This window comes from Neophocaena asiaeorientalis, unplaced genomic scaffold (assembly GCF_003031525.2).
Source record: "Neophocaena asiaeorientalis asiaeorientalis breed wild unplaced genomic scaffold, Neophocaena_asiaeorientalis_V1.1 scaffold737, whole genome shotgun sequence".
Taxonomy (NCBI): domain Eukaryota; kingdom Metazoa; phylum Chordata; class Mammalia; order Artiodactyla; family Phocoenidae; genus Neophocaena; species Neophocaena asiaeorientalis.
In genome coordinates this window covers 611,364-630,414 of record NW_020175012.1, presented here as the reverse complement: position 1 = coordinate 630,414, position 19,051 = coordinate 611,364, and the positions used below count along the sequence as shown (strand labels likewise).

General features: G+C 35.9%; 1 protein-coding gene across 5 annotated transcripts in view; it reads left to right on the top strand.

Moving 5' to 3' along the window:
- The window catches only part of ARHGEF12 (Rho guanine nucleotide exchange factor 12), a 142,412-nt gene that overhangs the window by 55,559 nt on the left and 67,802 nt on the right, over positions 1–19,051 (top strand). For 3 of the 5 annotated variants that reach the window (XM_024761923.1, XM_024761920.1, XM_024761918.1), the window contains exons 2-4: positions 7,795–7,818; positions 9,260–9,345; positions 10,957–11,013. In XM_024761923.1, the coding sequence (XP_024617691.1) occupies positions 7,795–7,818; positions 9,260–9,345; positions 10,957–11,013 (167 nt within the window). The remainder of the gene's footprint in view (positions 1–7,794; positions 7,819–9,259; positions 9,346–10,956; positions 11,014–19,051) is intronic. The other 2 variants (XM_024761922.1, XM_024761919.1) reach the window with 1 other exon arrangement.

The following is a 19,051-nucleotide window of genomic DNA, read 5'->3' as shown; positions in this document are numbered from 1 at the left end:
TTCTCTCTGCCTTTCCAGATTAAGTGCTCTGGTGAGCCATTGTTACTGATAAGAGTATACCTCAACTCTAGTTCCTTGGTTTTAGATCAGGAAAAGCTTCTGTAGAAGAAAGGGTGAGATGGCATACATATCACTGATTTTCTCACCTTTGCTCCACAAAATCAGAGGTTTTTTTTTTTCTTTGCGGTAGTTTGAAAGTTTGGGGTATTCAGGTTGGCAGCAGAAAGTGTGGTTTTATGGTAAACTAAGTGGACAGTTAAGAGGAATTGTTGATATTTGATGGCAGAACCAAAGTGTTTATGAAGAGAAATGTCTCTAGTTTAAAACCAAAATTTTCATCAGATCATTCATTGTATACATAGACAGTAAAAGTATTTTCAATGAAAAATAATCTCCTCAGAAGAAAATAAAACACTTTTATGGATGTGGAAGGTGTGTTATATAGAAAACTTAATTGTAATGATATTGGCTGTGATCAGTTTTTTTAGTAGTCTTATCTTTACCTATATTTTATATCCGTATAGCCTCTAAATTTTCATTATTTATAGAAATATTTCACCAACTAAGGAATATGACTTAAATATAAGGATATGTAATCAAAATACTTACCCATAAAGCATTTCTTATATAATTTATACAAATCGTAAGTAGAAAACATAGAATATGCTCAATCCTTATTCCCTTAGAGTTCTTCCTGGAAAGTGTATGAGGTTTTTATCTCCTCAAAAGAAATAGACAAATGTTGGTTTAGTTCAAGGAAATTGTGAACATTTTTAGAGTATGTGGGAACTAAGTTTATACTTTTCTCATTCCCTATATTTTCTTGTGATTTGGGGGGCAATCCTTGCCATTTAACTTGGGTTAAGTATAGCTATGGCAGTGATTAGCCTTCCTGTATTCAAGGAATGAGTGCACACCAAGTACCAACACCTGAAGGTAAGCAGAGATCAAGAATAATCTTTTGTGATTTGGGAGTTAGTGTAGTTTCGGTTATTTTTCCTTCTCCCAAGATTTTATAAATAAAAGAGTCCTATTCCTGTAATTGTGTTGACACTTGATAAGAAATGTTTAGGCGCACTTAAGATAAATCCATGATAATTTGTTTTCTTGTTTAATTGGTATTCCTTGCTAAAGAATTTTTTTTTTTTTTTGGTACGCGGGCCTCTCACTGTTGTGGCCTCTCCCGTTGCGGAGCACAGGCTCCGGACGCGCAGGCTCAGCGGCCATGGCTCACGGGCCTAGGTGGCCCATGGCATGTGGGATCTTCCTGGACCTGGGCACGAACCCATATCCCCTGCATCGGCAGGTGGACTCTCAACCACTGCGCCACGAGGGGAGCCCCAGAATTCTATTTTTAAACTGATACATAATAATTTAAATTTTGAGTAGAACTTTTTTATATAATAGAAAATAAAATATTATTTGACATATTTTATATTATAATTTTATATTTTATGAAATTGTCAAGCTCTGATTAATGCTGAAGCTTGTCTCAGTGGCACCTCAATGCAAAAGGTAAAAAGCTGATAACTAAGACTTTCTACTTCTTCAGAAGCACAATTGTATCTTCCTGCAAATTTGCAGAAGAAAGCAGCTTGTCCTAACAAATTTTGCACATTGTCACTTCAGTTTACAAAATATGAACATTTAATATTAATGTATGTTATGTAAAATCTTGTTGGGAAACATGCCTATCCCAGATTGAGGCCTTTTATTCTCTCTCTCATTTTTATTTTCACAAACATACCCTGAAATAGGGAGTTATGAAACAAGATTAAGATTTAAATCCTTATCTAATGAAAATCATACGTTGTCCCTGATTTTTAAGTCATGAGATTATTCCGTAGAGTCCAGTTTCTTGCTGATATTTGTTTAATAATGGATTTGATGGTTTGAATGGTATTTAATGAGATGAGGATACTTAAGTAGTTTGAGGGTCTCAGACTTTTTCAAGTTTTTTTTTTTTTTACTCTTTTTTCTTTTGGAGTGAATAATTTGAAGTCTAAAAAGACACTAAGTTAATGGTGATACTCATGATCTCAAAGGAAATTTATTTAGAAACCTTACCGGAAATACTCACAAAAGTGATAATGTTCCAGATTGTCAATAAAAAGGTGAAAGTTTAATAAGCTGTTATTTTTATTGTGAATTACTTTTTCCAGTTCAGAAACAACCAATATACAGTTTATAATAGCTCTGGCAGAGGGAATTAAAATAATTTAGAATTTACTATTTGATTTGTCAAAGTATGTCCAAGAAATAAGAGACATTTACTTAGGGTCTGTCTTGTGTTTAAGTTCTTCAGTAAAAGTGGCAGTATACAAGCTATGTTTTAAAAGTTAATTTGAGACCTTACATTACATTCTAGTGAATCATTTTTGGATTTTACACAGAACTGAGCTCCTTGTTCCTTGTCATTCTGTGGTTTGTATTGCAAGGTCCACAAGTTTAAAATTAATAACACCATGAAGAATTCTCCATGAGTCATCCTGTCAGCTGTAGCTTCTGCTTTAGAGCCTGTCTGATATAACTAATTAATGTTTTATTGCCAGCTCTGCTAAACTTTTCATGCTTTGGATCTGTATGCTAATAAAAAAGTACAATGGTAGATAATGTTCAGACTCTTTTTTTGGCTAGTTCCAAAATTTTTAGTTCTTCTAGTGACTCTAAGCTAGACCAGTTATAAATTATAGGTGGGGGCTTCCCTGGTGGCGCAGTGGTTGGGAGTCCGCCTGCCGATGCAGGGGACACGGGTTCGTGCCCCGGTCCGGGAGGATCCCACGTGCCGCGGAGCGGCTGGGGCCGGGAGCCGTGGCCGCTGGGCCTGCGCGTCCGGAGCCTGTGCTCCGCAACGTACTTTGTGACTGGTGTGTTTTTTTTTTTTGGTGGGGGGGGTAAGGAAGTGGTAGTGGTCATTTACTACTTTTGGTTCTATGAATCTTGCTGTCCAGAGATCTAAAGATTGAATTAACAGTTCAGCTGAAGTCAGTACCATGGTTTGAATCCCTATACTTACGGGCGCTGTGTATTGTAGACAAATGTTCTTTTAGCTGTTATGTTTGTTATTTTGTGAAAAATGATATAATACTTGAGCTAGCTGGTTCATGTTCATATTAGAGTAATTTCAAAATTAAGTGCTATGCTTCAGGTTATTTAAATTATTTAATAGAAATATATAAATGAAAAACTCGATTTACATCTGGGACACAGAATGCCTTAATCATTCTTGATATTTTAAAGGAGATGAGGAAATAATGGACTTTTTTGCTAAGTGGCAGGTATGGTCAACATAATTTCACTATGTTTAAAAAAAAATCACTGACCTTACTTGCCAGGAAAATTAAAAGTTTTGGTCGTAACCCGATATTTTTTCTTACCCTGTAGCATCTGGGAAGTTTGTTAACTTGAGTATTGCCATTAATTTTATGTAATATGACTTGGCAGGTTACGTTTATAGTTTCATCACTGGCTTTGAATTATGCATTTCTGTGGATTTTACTGAGCTAAAAACCGATTGGAATATTGTTAGTCTTTATTTTTATTTTCGATTGAATTTGAAGTCATGCAGCTAAAGTTCAGATTTTATTTTTGTTCTCCCTAATAGGTAATAATAATTAAGTGGTTACCATGTGCTAGGCAGTGCTTTTCATTTAATCCTTCTCATTTTCTGATTTAATCCTCAGAACAGACTTGTGAGGTAGGTCTAGTATTGTCACTGTTTTACAGATAGGTTAAGCACTTGCCCACGTTCAAGTACCTTCTCATTGTGAAACTAGAATATGAACCTAGTTATATTTTTTCTGAGGAGTCCCTGAACCTAAGGCCCTGAGATCACTTGTAATTTTCATCGACTATAACAATATTGGAATAGTCTGGTTTTTTCACTATTGTTTATTATCACTTTATGAGGGGTTGAGCCTTAGAATTATCTTAATTGTTATCTGTTTTGCAGAGTTCTTTGTCTAGTAACTCTCCTCACTGGAGTGATTTTTTTTCCCCCCTGCATTTGAATATCACTAAAATCAGGATGTATCTTACAATGGAATTTTTGAGAATTCTAAATTTAGTAGCTAACATTGTTTGTTAATAAAAGCTTGACCACTATCCAGTGTAGGTAAGATTTCCTTAACTTCCTCCCCTTCATTTCAGTTATCCATTATTAAGAACCATCTAACTCCCAAATTCCTCATCATAACTAAACCCAAGGGAGAAACATCTAATATCTTGGAGGAGGCAGAGAGTAGGAATTAAGGTTTGATTGTGATATCCCTCTTTCTGCTTTCAGAACACTTCTCACTGGAGTAGTATCAAAAGGCTAGCTCTTTTCTCACCAAAATCAATAAAAGGAAAATACGATTTCTAGTAGGCTATTTATTATAAGCAAATATGTGATGACACAAAACTTTGGCAGTTCTTTGCAATATTTTAGATCCAGAAGAAATTCTGTTTAACGATCTTAAAAGTTTTAAGTTTTAAAATCTTAAAAACAAGTATAACATCGTGTATGTGTATGTATATTGTAGAATAGTTAAACCTGTCTGGGACTTCCCTGGTGGCACAGTGGTTAAGAATCCGCCTGCCAGTGCAGGGGCATGGGTTTGAGCCCTGGTCCGGGAAGACCCCACATGCCGCGGAGCAACTAAGCCCATGCAACGCAATTACTGAGCCTGCGCTCTACAGCCCGCGAGCCACAGCTACTGAGCCCACACGCCACAACTACTGAAGCCTGCGTGCCTAGAGCCTGTGCTCCACAACAAGAGAAGCCACCGCAATGAGAAGTCCGCACACCGAAACGAAGAGTAGTCCCCGCTTGCTGCAACTAGTGAAAGCCTGCGTGCAGCAAAGAAGACCCAACACAACCAAAGATAAATAAAACTAACTAAATAAATTTATTTAAAAAAACCCAAAAAACAAAAACCTGGGTAAACAATGGAAGTTTTACTCCACTATATATTAATTATAGGTTAGGGTTATTTAATTACCAAATCACATTTCCCTCTATAATAACATATTGGGAGGAATGGGAAAATAAAAAATTGGGGGAGGCCTTTGTATATTGCTACCTAGTGATTTAATGCTAGAGCTCAGAACTAACGAGGAAAAGGCATGCTGAGTCAAGTGAGTGAAAGTATTGTGACATTTAAGGCCCTTGGTTAGGATTTTTGGCATACGAATATGCTTAGTATAGGTAATCAAAAATGAGGGCATCTAGTCACCTTATCCCAATGGCTCAAATTCCTGATAACCCTTTTCTTTACATATTATGGTTCTTCATATTGGCAGTTTGACTTCGTCTTATAACTAGCAGAATACATATACACATATATAAATATGCACAAAACATGTTCATTGTTGGCTAAATGTCTATGTCATCAATATGATACTTTCAAAAGCCAGACACATTTGATTAATTAGGCATATCCAACATGTCAGCATTCAGATACAGCTGTTCTACTTAAATATCTAACCAAAGGAGATTTTCACAATTTTATGATTGGACTATACAATGGACAGGGACTTGAAAATAGGATTTTGTGCACCAGAATTGTTTCATCAGCCTTGTGTTGGGTTACTCTGTTGCTTAGAATATGGCCATTTCTTAGCCTTTAGACCTACCTTTCTGTAGCATTTGATAGTATTATCTCTTCTTTATTGGTTCCTAGGGCAACCCTTTCTCCATTCTGATTTATCTTCTTAATCTCCTTCTTTGGCTCTCACATCCTTTCTCAGTTGTTCAGAAGCTAGGTTTCTTTTCCCCAGGATTTGATCCTTGGTGTTTTCTCTTTACCTGCTGTTTTAAATTTCAGTGGCCATCAGTGGGTTGGTGACTCAAATCTACAACTCTAGCCCCAAGTTTTTCTTTGGGGTTCTAGCTTTCTATTTCCAGTTATCTGATTACATCTTCATCTCAATATCCAGCAGACAGTAGGGATTTTACAAAACCATGGGATTCTCTTGGTGATTTTCTTAGCTGGAGCAGAGGGAAGAATGAAATAGCCAGGAGGGCCCTTGACTTTGTTACTTGCATACATGCAACTGCACATACATAGGTACATACATATTTGTTTGTTTTACCACATACTTTAAAGTGGAATTTGGTGACTAGAGAAAAAGTATTGTGATGTAAATAAAGCTTTTCTTGAGAAAAGTTCTTTGTACTTTCTGAATATAGTAAGTCGATTATGATAAGCAAGTTATACTGTAGGGCGGTCCTTCTTCTTTATCTTTTCATTCCATTTTTGTCCTCTTTCCCTTCCTTTCCATTCCCTGGTAAGAGAAAATAACTCAGGAAACTGGTTTACAGTCAGTAGTCTGGGAACTTCCAGATTTCTTTACCAGAATCTCTCTGGATGATGCAGTTTCTGACGCAAGCAGCATTGTTTTGGGGTAGGAGTTTTTATAATGGCTGTCAGGCCAAGTGGCTAAGGTTGCTAACTGCAGGTATTGTCCTTTGCAGAAATTCAGCTGGGAATTCTGCCAACTTTTATGTTCATCTTTAAATTTAAATCCCATTCCCTCCCACCTCCCCCAACAAGTAAGGATGGACTACTTAGGAACTCTTATTTCTGAAGGTTTGGTTATCTTTTGTAATCAGTATATTCTCTAGAGCAGTGTCCTCTCTTTTATCCCGGAACCCCCTTTCCTTATTATCCCTAACTTGGTCGTAGAGTTAATATGCTATCGCTTATTAGGGAAGTTTTTAGATTCTCTGTCTTTTTCTTTGAATCAGTTTTTATTTATATAGGAGGTAAAGGGATTTGTAATTAAAGTTGTATTTAGACTAAGGTTTTGTTTTTTTTAAACTAAACCACCTCCATGCCAAATAAAATAGTCAGGTATCATTTTATGTTTTATTTCTTACCACCGTTACTAGTAGCCTTAAAAAAATTTACTGATATTCTTAATAAGCCCTGTTCTTATCACCTAAATAATCTTTACATAAAATGTTATACGTTGAGATAATTCTAAAAAGGACAGAAATGAGAAGAGGAATGGGAGGATGTTTGAGAACACTCTTTTAGACTTAGGTTAGCATTTATGTATAGCATCAAACTCTTATCAAGAAGCCTCCAGTAATATTTCCTTTAAAAAAGACAACCAGGAGAAAAGGCTGTGGTTCTTTTAGCTTACAAACTGAAAAAACATTTAAAGTACCTTTGTTTTCTACTTTTGGAATATATTTTTAATAACTGATAGTACCCCAGTGGTAATTTTTTCTAGATTTCTGGTATTACCTAAACATAAATAATTGAGAATAATGATTTAATCATGATCAGAGGTTAGACACAGACCAACCAATAGAGCAGTAATAAGTATCCAGATATTTTGAATGGGGAGAGGTGAAGAAGGAACTTTTGCTGGGAAAACTAAGTATAATATTTTAATGGTAAAATATTTCTCTTTGCTTAAGTTTTTTTAATCTGTAAAATGGAAATAATATCTTCGTAGTTTTTTTTTAGGATTAAAAAATATTACAAGTGAACAGTTCAGAATAGTGCTTAGCATCTACTAAGCTCTCAATAAATGTAGCTATTGCTATTATTACTTGAATTTTTAAAAAGAACCCATACTCGAGGACAGCTGATGGTAAATACACCTGCAATTTAAGATTTAACAAAGTAGTTAAGATATTAAAAAATGGTATCCAACTCCACCTGTTTGTTGAATCTTGCTTTGGGAAAGTTAGTATAAGATTTAAGTCCCTTATTCTGGTTTTGTAGAATGAATAAGCTTAATAACAATCTTGCAAGTGAAATAACTACATCTATTCTTTTTGTTTTTTCTTTGTTTCAGGTTTCCCCTCAAAAAACCTATAAGGTAAGTTGTTCAGTTGCACTTCATATGTTTAGGTTAAATTTTACTTAGAAGTGTTCCTTCAAAATTATGGTGCATTTTTGTGGTTTTAGAAAATGTGGATTTAAGTAGTTTAAAGTTTCAAAATGTTTTACAAATTTAAAATATAACAGGTGTTGCATATTTTTTCTGGAAGACAACATTATTTTGATAACATTTCCAATGTTTTTAATATAAGCATTTTAAAAGTTTGTTCAAATTGATACTTAAGATCACTCCCTATGAAGAGATTTAATTTTAAAATCTATTGTGACTGTTTTCAGTTGTGAGTAGCTTGGGGAGTGTAAATGGATTGCCAGTTTTTGATGTGTTTTATCACTTGGGTAACTGTAACTGCCTTTTTAGTTAATGAACTTTGACAAACTGGATCAGTCTTAATTACCCTAAGACAGTAAAGGAAAAAATCCAAAATGTCCAAATATGTCTGTGCCTATATCTCCATATTTATTCATTTCCTGGGATTAAATGCCTCTTCCTCAGTACTCGTTCTTCAGCATCTTTTTTCTCTTTCATCTTAATTGTTGTATGTGTTATTTAAAATGTAGGTAGTATGTCATTCCTAATTATTACAGTATTTTATCATTTCTAGTGATGGCATAGTCCAGGATACCAATGCTAATCTTGGCATTTCAAGTAATTAGAAGTGTATGTATTATAGCAGTGGTCTTGTTTGCTGCCCAGCCATTATCTGATCAAGTATAATTGGGTAGGTCATAGGAAGAATAATAACTCTTATGCCATCTGGGCCTTGGAAAGACTTCTGTGGCAAGAATTATAGGCAGGCTTTAAGAGAGCCTTGCCCTTGTATGCACTAATATGTATAAAATAGATAACTAATAAGAACCTGCTGTATAGCACAGGGAACTCCACTTCACTGTACAGTAGAAACTAACACAACATTGTAAAACAACTAAACCCCAATTTAAAAAAAAAAAAAAAAAGCCTTGCCTAAGATTTTTCTTTTTTAAAACTGTTCTCATCCATGCTGTATTTACACAGTGTTTTTGAACCTGGCCATAATATACATAGGGTTGGGGAATATGTTTAATTACTTTTAGGTACTGTTCTCTTATCTGTTAAATGGAAATAATAGTGATTAACCTGTGAAAACCACTAAAAGGTTTTAAGCAGTTATGTCTCAGAATAAAGTAGACTTTATTACTAAATACCACTCATTATTTTTAAGCACTTTTTATAACCAGGTAAATAGACTCTGTATCAAACATAGTATAGACTGAATTTTAAAACTCCTTGAAAAATATAAATTAGAGAGTTTTATGAGACTGTGTAAGGTAAACTGATTTCTTGGTTTCTCTTTGTAAGACACACTTGGGATTTTTAAGTTAAGTTTTTATTCCAATTATTTCCTTATAGTAAAATATTGAATTGCTTTTATTTAATTTAGGCACGGAAGTATTTTGAACCGAGAGTCACCAACAGATAAGAAGCAGAAAGTTGAGCGCAGTACATCACATGATTTTGACCCCACAGGTAAAGCGCTTTGTTCTGCCAAAGAATATTGAGAGTAGTGGAGTTTCCAGTAATAACACTTTAAGCTGCATGACCACCTGAAACACTCAGCAGTAGCTGTTTGATCTGTTTAAGACTCTCCTTCCTCTTCAATTACATAATATAAAACCTTTGCACTTAGGAGGAATACAAGCATTTTTAACTTTCAACACTGTGGATTCCACTATGGAAGCATCGTTATAGACTCTATTATATTTTAAAATAATGATGATAATAGAAATGGTTATTGTATCATAATTGGAGATTTTGGTCAGACCAAGAACTTGGGTAAATCCTAGGTATGAACAGTAGTATGTTTGTAAAATCAAGGCTATATTCAAGGCTTGATAACAACTACATATTCTGTAGTCATCTAAAAATTCAGGTGTGATCATGGTAAATTGGAGTATTAGATAAAATAATTTAAAATTAATGATCATCTCATTTTAGAATAAGCAAATGAATAGAAATCCCTTTTTCTTCAAAGAGTATTCTAAACTCAGACAGCTGTCTTTCAACCTCAGTAGTGTTGATCTTTCCTAGAGTCTTCATGCTGGTGGACTTTTGACTGTTTATATTCGTAATTTTGTATCTATAGGTTGAACCCCTCCTGTAATATGTAGGCCTTTGCTTTCCCCTTGTAAACCCACTCAGTATTTAATTTAGAAAAATTGCTTGATAATTTTGCTTTTGTCATTTGCAACTTATTCTTTGTTCATATACTCTTTTATTACTTGTATGTTTCTATGACGAAAGATGAAGTAAGTAAGTGCTAAGGTCTCAGATACATAAATATAATATATCTATTTTTAAGTATTTTCACTTAGAAGTAAAATTTTTAATTTTTAATGGAGTATTTTTTGTGTCTAATTAAGATTGTTTAGACTTTTAGTATAGACTGCTAGTTTATTTTGAAAAATATTATCTAGGACGGGAAGAATGGGAGGTGAATAGCTACTAAGTTACCTGCATCTTGGGTGGTAGGTGAAAAATCCCAATCATCAATTTAGGAGGCTTTGGTGGTAGAAGTATGTAATATGTAAGTTCTTGCATCTCCATTAAGAAAAATCCTTTATTTCTGACACCTAATTTTGATGTCATAGGGCTCAGAGGCTTTCATTTATATGATTAGTTACTGTCTTGATAATTAGGGTCACATGTTTCTGCCCTATGCTCATCGAAGCATTATAGTCTTGTTAGATTGACTTGACTCTGTATTGGTCACCTGTGATGTGCCTGTCTCCAAAGACAGATTAGCAAAGTGGTATTCAGTGCTTCATAATGAGATTATTACAGCTTTTAGTACTTTTGTCATCTCTACAATTGTCAGATGATATATTTTGTAGACTTTTCATGTATTGTTTTGTTTGAACATATTTTTATTGCACTGTCTTTTCTTTGATAAATCTAAAATATGTCATTACCTGTGCTGTTCGTGACTATTCTAAGGGCTGTCACCTGTGATGTTCATACTTTGTGTTTGCACGATTTAACTTGATCATGATTCATTCTTTTTTCCCCCCATGAATTTTTCCCCTTACATTGGTCTCCATATTTTCTATATCTCTCTCCTTTTCTCCCGCTCCTGTGCAGATAGCTCCTCCAAGAAGACAAAGTCTAGTTCAGAGGAGAGTAGATCCGAGATATATGGTAAGCTAATGTAGCCAATTCAGCCTTGCACCTTTGGAGCTTGCTTCATGCTGTTTCTTTTCTTTCTTTCTTTCTTTTTTTTTTTTTTAACTGCAGTCTCTTTTGTGTCTGCTCTGCATGGCATGATCTATTGCAGGGAAAGGGAGCCTGGGGTTTTAATGTGGCTGTGATGTGGAAGCTTAAGGTTGCTAGAAACTAACATTGTAGAGTAAGAATAGGCACATTACCCATCTTCTCTTTCGTCTTGTTTATGTTAGGAAAGTGATTATCTCTAATATGTTTGGGTCAAGTTTCTCCATATAACATGGATGAGCTTTGAATTCTTGGCATTTTCTTCCCATGTCCCGTTTGCAGAGTTTGGATCATGTAGAATTTCATCAGTGCTACCAGTCTTTTTCTCTAAGTATAGTACTGATATAGTTTGATGTGTTAGCAGTTCTTTGGAATTTTAATTTTAATTGTTTATTTTTAATTGCCTCATCATCTGGAAATGCTGTTCTTGTGTAATTTATCCACAACAGCAAAAATAGCCTAAGTATTTTATTTTTGTAGCATGAAGAATGTCTCTGCCTTTCATAAGTTTCCCTAAAGCTTATTCTGAATGGGAAGATTTCAAAATGACACCTTTAAAAAATAATCTTCGCAAAGAGCAGCTTTAACCTGAATGGTCAAGTTTTGCAACAGATGATTAAAACACTAATATTTCCAGGCTATGTCCTGTCTTCCAAAGATAATATAAACCATGTTTGTGAATTTCAGACATATTTTTCCTTTTCCTTTTCTTCTGCATAGTTTTACCTGTCCTATTTTCTTGATTTGGCATCTAATTAGTGTTTTGAGAAAAGTAGATAAGAGAAGCACTGCCTGGAACCTAGACTTTTTTTTTTGTGGTACGCGGGCCTCTCACTGTTGTGGCCTCTCCCGTTGCGGAGCACAGGCTCCCGACGCGCAGGCTCAGCAGCCATGGCTCACGGGCCCAGCCACTGCGCGGCATGTGGGATCTTCCCAGACCGAGGCATGAACCCGTGTCCCCCGCATCAGCAGGCGGACTCTCAACCACTGCGCCACCAGGGAAGCCCTAGACTTTTAAAATAATCTCTGAAAGACCAGTAAGTTTTTTTTTTTTAAAAGAAGATTCCAAATTTGGCCTCAAAGGAAAACCAGGTCTTCTCCAATAGAGGCCAAAAGTCTATCAAGTGGAAGTTTCCCTGGGTGTAGCTGTTTCCTAGCTTGATATACACATGAAAGGAAAAAATACATGAAAATGCCCCCTTTCTCTTTTAAGACACTTTATAATTTATATCTCCTGACACTTGAACACATAATGGCAGATACTATTTAGTATTATGAGGCCTGTGTTTGGTTATAAATCAGTTAATGCTTCTGTGTTAGATACATGCATATAGTTTTTTGCTTGGGTTTATGTGACCAGTACTTTTTCTGTGTAGTTAAACCTTTTACAGTAGTTCAACAGGAAATGTGTACCATGCCCTATAGCATGTCAAGTTCATGCTTTTTCTTCCTTCCAAAGTATTTGGCTCCTCATAAGTTCTTGAGACCCTGTCTTTCTGTTCTATATAAAGAACTTCCTATGGTTTATTCTCTTCTTAGGAATGTGAACACTATCTTTATAGCACCATTCTTTTCCAGCAACCTTTGCAATGTTGTAATTTCATCTCCCCCACCATTTTCCTAGATCTGTGGTATGTATGCAAAAGCCTGCTGTTTGCTTTGGATGAGGCTAACAATTTAGGAATCCATGACTAGAAATAGTATACTAAGATTTTTCTTACCAGAGATGGGAATATTAACACTAGTTCAGACATGCCATTGGCTTGGTAGTAATAGAAACATTTTAAGTGGTAATGGGGAAGTAAGGTGTGGCTTCTCTGTGTTTGTTTCTTGAGAACCCTTGAAATACCTTTTTTGGAAGGAACTGAGCCATGAGTTCTCAAAAAGAACTTTTGAGAGGGATGAGTTGATCAGAACAGAGTTAGCATGCTAAATTAAATCTCTTTGACATTACAAATATTTTATCACCTGTGTGAATAGACTTCTTCAGACTGTGTGCAGTTAGCGTGGGTGAAAAGGAATCTCTAGAGAGTTATGGAAAGCTTGGAAATACTGGAATATGACTGAGTAGAATCATAGCAACTGGTGACATTGCTTTAGTGTAGGGTCTCTTAACAATCCCACGTTTAACTTCTAAGATTATATACATTGTCTTCTCTTGGGGTAAAATTGTTAGCTGGGTACTTCACACAAATACTAGTCATTCACTTACAAATTATTTATTTAAACTTTCCTAGCCATTTTTAGAGCCATTTTGTGAGACAGATTTACTTTGCTCATTTTAAGAGGAAACCAAATGTTTGTTTTGTATTCACTTCTTTGTTAAGTTTCTGCCCAGCGCAGTAGGTCAATATTTGTTCCTTTTCCCCTTATTTTCCCCTCTGAACCTTTTGGAGTCTGTTGACCGTGTACAGGTATATTTTCTGATCTGCAATTTTAATGATACTTAATTTTCTATTTTCCTTACTAATATTGTAATAGAGAAATTTTGTGGGGGTTTGAGGAATATGAGAGATTTAACAGGGGAATTTTGAGTTAGTCTACAGCTTCTGTCTTGGTGTCCTGAAGAGATTACAGCTGATGATATTATGTACAAGAAAATAGACCATGTCTTTTTGAAACTGTCTTAGTCTTTTTCAAAAAGACTTCTGTAACAAAATACCAGAGGGGCTTCTATAACAAAATACCAGAGACTTGGCTTAAACAACAGAACTTTTATTTTCTCACAGTTTTGGAGACCAGAAATATGCAGTCAGGCTGCCAGCATTGGTCCGGTTCTGGTGAGAGCTCTTCTCTGGGTTTAAAGACGGCCACCTTCTTGCTTTGTGCTCACATGGTCTTTTCCTTGGTGCAAGCATGTGTAGAGAGGGAAACAGAGAACAAACTGTTTGGTATCTTATAAGGATACTAATCCCAGCATGAGGGCCTCACTCTTATGACCTTATTTAACCCCAGTTCCTCCCCAAAGGCCTCATTCCCAAGTACTATCATGTTGAGAGTTAGGGTTTAAACATATGAATTTTGTGGGGGTGACACAAACATTTAGTCCATAACAGAAGCGAATTGTTAGTACTTGAAATATCCAGGTTTGGATACTTCAGAGTGTATTTTCTTTTAATTCGTATTTCTTTTTATTCCAGCTTCTCATATCTGTCAAATGAAAACTTCTTGGTTTGATTTTTACTCTCACCAAGTTATTATTCTCTGTTCTTTCTTCAACCTTGCAAAGAGCATTCTACATGAACCTTCTGTGTCCTCATAAATCACTCACTTCCTAACCTCTTCAGATCTGAACACATACTATCTGGAAGGTGAATCAAAATATCCAACTTGAAAATTTATGAACTTTTTCTCAGTTCTCACCTTCCCCTTGTGCCATCAGGCAATGTTGATGCCCTTTCTTTGGTGTATATAATATTAAGTCAACCTGTTTCTTTTCTCTTTATAATGGTTTTGTCTTTTCTGTACTTGCTTTCCTTTTCCTTCTTATAAATATAGGCATGACTCAAGTTTCTGTCCCTGATTTTTCTCCCTGTTTCCAGTCTCATATTTGTAACTGTTTGCTGAATACTTGCACTCTAACTGTCCTTCAAATCCAAATGAGCAGTCTGGAATTTACCATTGTTAACTGTGGCTGGAAATCAGTCTGCCCCTTGATTTCCCTGATTCTTTTAATGACTTGGTCATTTTCCCATTTACTTAGTCTTATTTTCTTAAATTTATCTTTGACTTCTCCGTTTCTCTTGTCCCCTATGGTCAACTACTTGTCAGGTTTAATTGGTTCTGCCATCACATTATTTTTCACCCCCTGCTGTTCGGTTTCATCTCCACTGCCTTGTTCAGTTTGTCATCATGTCATTAGACTATTTTAATCGACTCATAACCTTCTTTCATGTTTGTTTCACATTGATTCACTTCCTTTTCTCCAATCTACTGTATTCAGTCAGATGAGTGTTAACTGAAGTAAGGATTTGGTCATTCACTTTTTGGGAAAGTACAAATAGTTCTTAAGATATGCCATAATTTGTTTCCAATTCATCATTCTCCATTAATCTAGTACGGTTCACCCAAAGGTACCAGACTGTCCTCCAAATTTTCCTTTCCCAAACGTGGCTTGGTCCTCTTTCTTTGCTCATGCCATTCCCATTGTTTTGAATGGATTATCTCCTATAACTCGCTATTAGAATCCTCCCCATCCTTCACGGCCTAGGTTCAAATACTACCTCTTTCATAGGGCTTTCCTAGGTTTACCCAGTTACTTTTGTTGTCTCAGCTTTGACATCCTGCTTTGTATCAAGTTATTTGTATTTTTATTCATCTTTGCATCTCCCATAATGCCTGACACACTGGAGTCACTCAGTTAAGTGAGTTTTGAATGAATGGCTGTTGAGATTGGGATGAAGTATTTTAGTAAAGAGAATTGATGGAATACAGTGTTGATCCATCATAATTGGATTTTTCTTTCCTTTGAAAAATTTTAACGTAGAAGAAAATGTAACTTTGAAAAGAGACTTACTGTTGGTTATAGTCTAAAAGAATGGAATCGGCATGCTTGGAACTTAAGCCTCCTCTTGCTGGCAGCATTATGCATTTAGAATCAAGAAACTTCTTAATCAAAGGCTTATCTGAGGCCTAACGCATAAAACATGATGTCTGGCAGCGGTTTAAAAATGAGCTGTTCTTATGGAGTTGCACGTGGTCTTTCTCCACACCCTTCCCTGAAGCTAATTTTTAAGAGGTGAGACTTAGAGAAGTTTGGTCATGCAATAAAATCAAAGGTGAAGAAAGACTAATGTGCTTTTCCTAAAGTAAATGCAGTATGAAAGGTTTAGCATGTTGCCTTGCATTTTCATTAGTTTTCTGTTTGGCAATATAGTTGTTGCATTGTTCAAGGAATGTATTACAGTGAAACTTGAGAGTACTTTTTCACCTTTTCAGAATACCTTAAAGACTTCTTCCCCTCCCCACAGCAAAGCATTACAAAGACTTAATTTTTTTCACTTTCAAAATACAATCCTTGGTAATTCACTTTTGAGTAAAAAAACAGTCTTTTTTATATGGGTTTCAAATGCTGCATTGGAAAGGGGGATCAAGGTGGTGGAGTAAGAGGATATGGAGCTCATATGCTCTTAAAAACATGAAAAATACATCCACATGAGGAAAAATTCTCACTGAAAACTAACTGGAATCTGGCAGAAAAACTCCTATACAACCAAGGCTGCAAGAAAGATTCCCACATAATTGGGTAGGATGGGAAGAAAAACATCAGGCTGAGATCTCTGCCCTTAGAAGGGAACTAAGAGGAAAAGGGAGATAGCATGGGTGGACACTCACCCTGGGGAGCCACAGACTGGGCATCCCAGTTCTGGGATCCTGTGTAGAGGAGACAGGCCTCCTTGGCTGCTTGGAGAACCAGTGGGACAAATAGAAAGGCTGGAGAAGCCTAGACTCGACTTGTGAGGAGTATGCAGGTACTGGCTTGCCATCAAAACACATATTTAAAAGGAACAGAGCTAGTTGGAGCCTGACCATCAGAAATTCTGCTCCAGCAACTTGAGAGCAGACTCCACCCCTGACAAGGCGGTGACTGCCACTGAGTAGAGAGGAAATCTAGCCTTAGACCCTGTGCAGCCTCTAGTTCCCCCAACACCAGCCACACTCCCTATCAAGGTGATAGTGGCTAGCATACCCTGAGGATAAATGTGGCTGGCATCTACATCAAGTTCAGCCCTCACACCAGAGACAGTGGCATATACAGTCTACAGTGGGATGCTCCCAAATAAAAACATCCCTCAAGACCACAATGGATAACTGTTTCACCTAAATTCATAGAGACAGAGAACATTAAGTAAAATGGTAAGGAAGAGGAACTACTCTGAAAAGAGCAAGAGAAAACCCCTGAAAAAATAAATAATGAAACAGAGATAATCAGTCTACCAGATAATTAATTCAAGAAGTTTGTTATAAAAATGCTAAATGAATTAAGAAAGAGAATTGATCTAAGCACAGATCATTTTAACATGGAACTAGAATCCATAAAGAATACCCAATAAAAAATAGATAATTCAACTTCTGAGATAAAACGCACTCTAGAAGCAACGAATAGCAGACTGAATGACACAGAAGAATGCATAAGTGATCCAGAGGATAGAATAATGCAGATCACCCAATAAAGCAACAAACAGAAAGACAAATAAAAAAACAGTGAAAGCAACATATGAGAACTTCGGGATAATATAAAACATGCCAATGTTTATATTAAAAGGGTTTCAGAAAGAGGAGGGAGAGAGACAAGGGGATCAAACATGTATTTGAAGAAATTATGACTGAAAACGTTTCGAACCTAAAGAAGGAAACAGATACAGAAAGTACAGAGGGTCTCAAACAAGATGAACCCAAACAGACCCACATCAAGACATATCATAATTAAAATGGCAAAATGCAGTTAAAGGTAAAGAGAGAAGTCTAAAGGCAGCAATAGAAAAACAAAGAGGTATACACAAGGGAATCCCCATAAGGCTATCAGTTGATTTCTCTGCAGAAACTTTGCAGGCCAGAAGGGAGTGGCATGGTATATTCAAAGTCCTGAAAGGGAAAAACCTGCAATCTAGGGTACTCTACCCACCAAGATTATCATTTAGAATAGAAGGAGAGGTAAATAATTTCTCAGAGAAGCAAAAACTAAAAGAATAAAGCAATACTAAGCCTACCGTAAAAGAAATGTTGAAAGGTCTTGTCTAAATGGAAAAGAAGTAAGAATCTACAGGAAAGGGAAAATCCCAATGGGAATGGTAAATATACAGTAAGGATTAAAGATCACTTTTAAAAAATTGTAAAAGCAACTATAAATACAATAAACAGTAAAGGGATAAGCATGAAGATATAAAATATGACCTCAAAAACACAAAATGTGTGGGAGAGGAGTAAAAAATGTAGATCTTTTAGGATGTTTGAACTTAAATGATTATCAGTTTAAAGCAAGTAGATACAATTATGGGTCAGCATATATGAACCCAGTGGTAACCACAAATCAAAACCCTACAGTAGAGGGTACTGTAAAAGAAAGGAAGAAAGGAATTCAAGCATACTACAAAACAAAATCATCAAACCACAATGGCAGAAACAAAAAGAAGAGGAAATGAACAAAGAACTACAAAAACAGCTGCAAAACAAGGAATAAAATGACATAAGTACATACCTATCAGTAATTACTTTAAATGTCAGTGGACTAAATGCTCCGATCAAAAGACACAAGGTGGCTGACTGGATTAGAAAACAAGAGCCTTCAATATGCTGCCTACAAGAGACTCACTTCAGGGTGAAAGATGCACACAGACCGAAAGTGAGAGGATGGAAAAAGATATTTCATGCAAACAGAAACAACAAGAAAGTGGGGGTAGCAATACTCATATCAGACAAGGTAGACTTTAAGACGAAAGCTATAATGAAAGACAGAGAAGGGGTAAAGGAATCAATACAAGGGATTATACAATGAAGAAGGGATCAATGCAGGAAGAGGGTATTACACTCGTTAAGATATACACACCCAGTATAGGAACACCTAAATATACAAAGCAAATACTAACAGATGTAAAGGGAGAAACTGACAGTAATACAATAATAGTAGGAGATATTAACACCCCACTGTCCTCAATGGACAGATCATCCAGACAGAAAATCAGTAAGGCAACAGAGGTCTCAAATGACACAGTAGATCACTTTGACTTAATTGATACCTACAGGACACCACATTCCCCCCAAAAATGCAGAATACACATTCTTTTGAAGTGCACATGGAACGTTCTCCAGGATAGATCACATACCAGGTTACAGAACAAGCCTCAACAAATTTAAGAGCATAGGAATTATATCAAGCATAATTTCCAACCACAACAGTATGAAACTAGAAATCAACTGCAGGAAAAGAACAAACATGTAGAGACTAAACAATATGCTACTGAAAAAC